Source organism: Cucumis melo, chromosome 6, assembly GCF_025177605.1.
Source record: "Cucumis melo cultivar AY chromosome 6, USDA_Cmelo_AY_1.0, whole genome shotgun sequence".
NCBI classification, from domain to species: Eukaryota; Viridiplantae; Streptophyta; class Magnoliopsida; order Cucurbitales; family Cucurbitaceae; genus Cucumis; species Cucumis melo.
The window spans coordinates 17,951,103-17,956,434 of record NC_066862.1 but is presented as its reverse complement, the minus strand read 5'-3'; the positions used below and the strand labels follow the sequence as shown (position 1 = coordinate 17,956,434).

General features: G+C 35.0%; 2 protein-coding genes across 2 annotated transcripts; both read left to right on the top strand.

Annotated features, from left to right (window-relative positions):
• The first annotated feature begins 3,115 nt into the window (after nt 1–3,115).
• Nucleotides 3,116–3,673, top strand: LOC103500166 (uncharacterized). Its single transcript, XM_008463381.1, has one exon. The coding sequence runs from the start codon at nt 3,116–3,118 to the stop codon at nt 3,671–3,673; it is 558 nt and encodes a 185-aa protein (XP_008461603.1).
• Nucleotides 3,674–4,457: 784 nt separating this feature from the next.
• LOC107991842 (uncharacterized) lies at nt 4,458–4,847 on the top strand. The gene has a single exon (XM_017047228.2). It carries the CDS (start codon nt 4,458–4,460, stop codon nt 4,845–4,847), a length of 390 nt encoding a protein of 129 aa, XP_016902717.2.
• Nucleotides 4,848–5,332: the final 485 nt, after the last annotated feature.

Below are 5,332 nucleotides of genomic sequence, written 5' to 3'. Positions count from 1 at the left end.
TTTCAAATAAATTATGTTTTGACATCTGCATTTGGCTAAACAAAACTTATAAGACATACATTCAGATTCTCTAATATTAATAACACATTGCATTGCTCATAAACTAATTAAATGAATTGAGAATGGATATCAGAAGAAAAATGGGATAATGGTAGAAGAAATGCATTAATATCATAAATATAACTTTAGGTCTTTCGGCAATGAAGTACATTTTACAAATTAATACATCAAAACTATAAAATGGTATATAGAGATACAGATCAAGCCTCAGAGTATGATTTTTCATACTCCTTGACTCTAATTTTGGCCTGTTTGTTGAGGAAAAAATGCTAAGAGAAGAACTCTCTATTCGTTCTAAACTCTCACCTAAAACTCAAGAAATAGTGGAAGATAGTGAGCTTTCTCTCTAATCCAAATTCTTGCACACTTTTTCAAAAGTAGAATCTTCAATTTATAAGTAGGCAGTGATGTTGATAGGACATTCCATGCCTCATTAATGCTTCTGAAAAGTTGTATCAACACCGCATAGACGCCCTTTTTCACTTCTTCTGATATTCGCACCTACCAAAGTTGTATGCTAGTGTATCAGACCGCCTAGCTTGTTATTATCGTCATTGCGTTGGTTGGACATGCCTTCTCACCTAGCTTTCTATTGCCAAGCTCTACTTCTTTTTGCCTAATTCTAAACCCGAGAGTTTCCTTGCACTATTTGTTGTTGTCATATATTGTGAGAAGTTAAAAAAATGATAAAGCATTAGGTTGAAGTTGTTTTATTAATTTTGGAATTTGTTTTAAAGAAAAAATAAGAGAAACAAAAGAAAGGAAAAGTAAAGTGAAAATAATTATTGTATATTACTTTTATATTTTTGTTTTTTTTTAAGAGAATTAAGAAAGAGGAGAGAGAAGGAAATCTTGTGGACTTCTTCCTTGTAAAGTTCTCCATCGTCAACTTGGTATCTTCAAGCCATTTCTATATCTATTTTCACCAAAATTTTAGATGAAGCTAAGGTAGAACCTTAGGGAGAAGAAAAAGGGAAAGAACTCTCACTTGATGTAAAGGAGGAGAAGAAAAACTTGAAGGAAGAGACAGTCAAGGTAAATGTTTGGTGTTCACAGACAATCTCTGGTTTTTGAGTCGGTTTAAACTACTCAGAAGGAATTAAAAAGTGGGGTTTGTTTTGCTTGAACTTTTATTCAATTTATAAAATATTTTGTGTAGGAAGCTTATGCAAATTATGATATTAAATTAATGATTTACAAAGAGAAAATTAGGTCACAGATTTATGTGCAAATTCATGAAGTCTTTGGTTTTTAGAGTAGTTTGGACTTTTTAGATTAATTTAGAAGCTCTATTTAGTATGGTTAGAAAGCTTATTAAATTTCCTACAACTTGGATGAAGAAATTGCGAGCCAACAATGACTGGATATAGGTTTAATTGCATGAGCAAATCAGAGGTTAGCAGAAGACTTAAATTTTGACTATCGATGCTCGGTTTTGGTTTGTTTAACAGCCCAAGAAGAAATAGGCCAAGTCTACCTATCACGGAACTAGCCTAAGGTTGTTAATGACAAAACAAATTTTGAAAGTGATTCTAAACTATTATTTATTATTAAATATTTTCTATGTTTGAATATGATTTTATGAATGATGCATGATTTCTATGAATGGTTACAAGCAGAAATTTCATGCTTAGGTTTTATAATGAAATTTAGACATGCGAGACTTTGATGTAATTCTAGGCATGGATTGACTATCTGCTAACCATGCAAGTATAGACTGTTCTCGCAAGGAGGTAGTTTTTAACCCTCCTTCAGCGGCTAGTTTCAAGTATAAGAGGGCAAGGACTATGGTCCTACCCAAAGTTATCTCAGCCATGAAAGCCAGTAAATTATACTGAACCAGGGTACTTTGAGTATCTTGGCTAGCGTAGTAGACACCAGAGAGCCTAAAGTTTCCTTGTCATTTGAACCTGTGGTAAGGGAATACCTCAACATTTTTCCTTATGAGCTTCTAGGACTTTCGTCTCACAGAGAGATCAATTTTGCTATTGAGTTAAAGTCAGGCACCTTTCCCATATCGAGAGCTCCTTATAGAATGGCCCAGGTGAGCTAAAAGAGTTGAAGGTTCAGTTGTAGGAATTACTGAACAAGGGTTTCATTCAACCTAGCGTGTCATCTTAGGGAGCACTAGTACTGTTTGTGAAGAAGAAAGATTGGTCGATGTGCTTTTGCATTGATTATAAAGAGCTTAATAAGGTGATGGTTAAGAACAGATATCTGTTACCCAGGATTGATGATTTATTTGATCAGTTACAAGGAGCCACTGTATTCTCTAAGATTGACTTATGTTTAAGCTATCACAAGTTCAGAATTAAAGACAGTGATGTTCCTAAGATTTCTTTTCGTTTCAGATATGAGCATTATGAGTTCATTGTAATGTCTTTTGGATTGACAAATGCTCCTGATGTATTTATGGATCTGATGAACAAGGTGTTTAAGGATTCCTTAGACACTTTTGTGATACTTTTTATTGATGATATCTTGGTTTACTACAAGATAGAGGCTGAGTATATGAAGCATTTTCATCAGGTTTTAGATTCTCTTCGAGTCAATAAGTAATATGCTAAATATTCTAAGTGTGAATTCTGGTTGAAGAATGTGTCTTTTCTTGGCCATGTAGTTTCTAATGAGGGGGTTTCTGTAGACCTAGCAAAGATTGAAGCTGTTTCCAACTGACCTCGACCTTTTATAGTTAGTGAGATTCATAAAAGGTTATTATAAAAGGTTCGTGGAAGATTTCTCTCGTATAGCCAGTCCTTTGACTCATTTGACCAGGAAATGAACTCCTTTTGTTTAGAGCCCAGCATGCAAGAGTAGTTTCTAAGATCTTAAGCAGAAACTTATTACTACACCAGTCCTTATAGTGCCAGATGGATCTAAAAGCTTTGTGGTCTACAGTGACGCCTCTAAGAAAGGACTGGGTTGTGTTTTGATGCAACAAGGTAAGGTGGTTGCTTATGCCTCTCGTCAGTTGAAGAGTCATGAGCAGAATTACCCTACCTATGATTTAGGGTTAGCAGTAGTGGTTTTTGCACTAAAGATATGGAGGCACTATATGTATGGCAAGAAGATACAAATCTTTACTGATTATAAGAGCCTGAAATATGTCTTCACTCAAAAGGAGTTAAACATGAGACAGAGAAAATGGCTTAAGTTAGTAAAGGACTTTGATTGTGAGATTTTGTACCATCTAGATAAGGCGAATGTGGTAGCCGATGCTCTTAGTAAGAAGGTATCGCATTCACCAACACTTATTACTGAGCAGGTCTTTTTGCATAGAGACTTTGAGAGAACTGAGATTGCAGTTTCAATAGGAGAAGTCACTTCACAATTGGCTCAGTTGTCAATGCAATCAACTTTTAGACAAAGGATTATTGTCGCTCAGCTTAATTATCTATATTTGGTTGAGAAGCATCGTCTCGTAGAAGTAGGACAAGTCGAGGAGTTCTCTATATCCTCTGATGATGGATTTATGTTTGAGAGACGTTTATGCATGTCAGCAGATAATGTAGTTAAGATCGAGCTTTTAACTAAGGCTTATAGTTCCCTATTTTTTATGCATTATGGCAGTACAAAAATGTACCAGGACTTGAAGCGAGTTTACTGGTGGTGAAATATGAAGAGAGAAGTGGCTGACTTTGTTAATAGATGTTTGGTGTACCAGTAGGTGAAGGCACCAAGACAGAAGCTAGCAAGTTTGTTACAACCCTAGAGTGTGCTAGAGTGGAAGTAGGAGAATGTTCTATGGACTTCATCATAGGACCGCCTAGGACCCTGAAGGGTTATACAGTGATTTGGGTTTTTGTTGACAGACTTTCGAAGTCAGCCCATTTCATTCTAGAGAAATCTACTTATACTGCCAGTAAGTGGGGACAGTTATATATGAATGAGATAGTGAGACTGCATGGAATGCCTATATTGATTGTTTCTGACAGAAATGCTTGTTTCATTTCAAAGTTCTGGAAAGGACTTCAGATTGCCTTAGGCACGAGATTAGATTTTAACACAACATTTCATCCTCAGACTGATGGTCAAACAGAGCGTTTGAATCAGATCTTGGAGGATATGTTGTGAGCTTGTGTGTTGGAGTTTCAGGGAGTTGGGACTTTTATTTGCATCTAATGGAGTTCGCTTATAATAACAGTTATCAGGCTACCATTGACATGGCACCATTTGAAGCTCTATATGGTAAGTGTTGTAGATCTCCTGTGTGTTGGGGTGACGTTGGTGAGCAGAGGATGTTAGGCCCTGAGCTAGTTCAAACAATCAATGTAGCCATACAGAAGATTAGAGCTTGTATGTTGACAGCGCAGAGCAGACAGAAAAGTTATGCTGATGAACGGCATAAGGATCTCTAGTTTGATGTAGGAGACATAGTGTTCCTGAAGGTAGCACCTATGAAGAGTGTTTTGAAATTTGAGAAGAAGGGAAAGCTAAGCCCACGTTTTATAGGGCCATTTGAGATACTTGAACTAATTGGTCTCGTAGATTATCGTTTAGCGTTGTTTCCATCGTTTTCTGCAGTTTATGATGTATTTCATGTCTCTATGTTGAGGAAGTGTGTAGTAGACCTGACGAATATAGTTAACTTTGAGCCATTGCAAATTAATGAAAACTTGAGTTATGAGGAGCAACCCGTAGAGATTTTGGCAAGAGAGGTCAAGTTACTCCGTAATAGAGGAATTGCACTGGTTAAAGTTCTTTGGCGAAACCATAAGATTCAAGAGGTCACATGGAAAAGAGAGGATGACATGAGAGTCCAATATCCCGAGCTGTTCAAGGATTAGAACTTTCGAGAACAAAAGTTTCTCAAAGGAGGGAAGATTGTAACACCCCAAAGCAAGGTAAGTTTAATTTAATTATCTTGGTTTAATTTTAGTGATGTTAGACTTGTTTTGGTGTTAATTTGAAGTAATTTGAAAATTTGTTTGATTTTGTGGAATTAGAATTAATAAAATATTTTTAGAGAATATTTAATTAGTTTGTAGATTTGGAATTTTTGGTGTTAGGAAAGATTTAATTTAAAGATTGTGATTTGTTAATTGGTGAGATTTAAGGAATTGGATTAATTTTATAATATATATATATATATATATATATATATATATATATATATAATTAAACTTAAAGGAATGGTGAAATAATTATATTAAGTATAATATAATTATTAAAGATGAGCATATTATGGAATTTGGGAAGATAAAAGTAATGAAGTGATTGAGGAGAGAATATTTCATTTTTATTTTAGAAAAAATAAAAGAAAGAAAGGAAT

Bases quoted from the DNA above. Each gene is read 5' to 3' on its own strand.
- LOC107991842 (XM_017047228.2), top strand. From the start codon at position 4,458: ATGAAGAGTGTTTTGAAATTTGAGAAGAAGGGAAAGCTAAGCCCACGT.
- LOC103500166 (XM_008463381.1), top strand. From the start codon at position 3,116: ATGTATGGCAAGAAGATACAAATCTTTACTGATTATAAGAGCCTGAAA.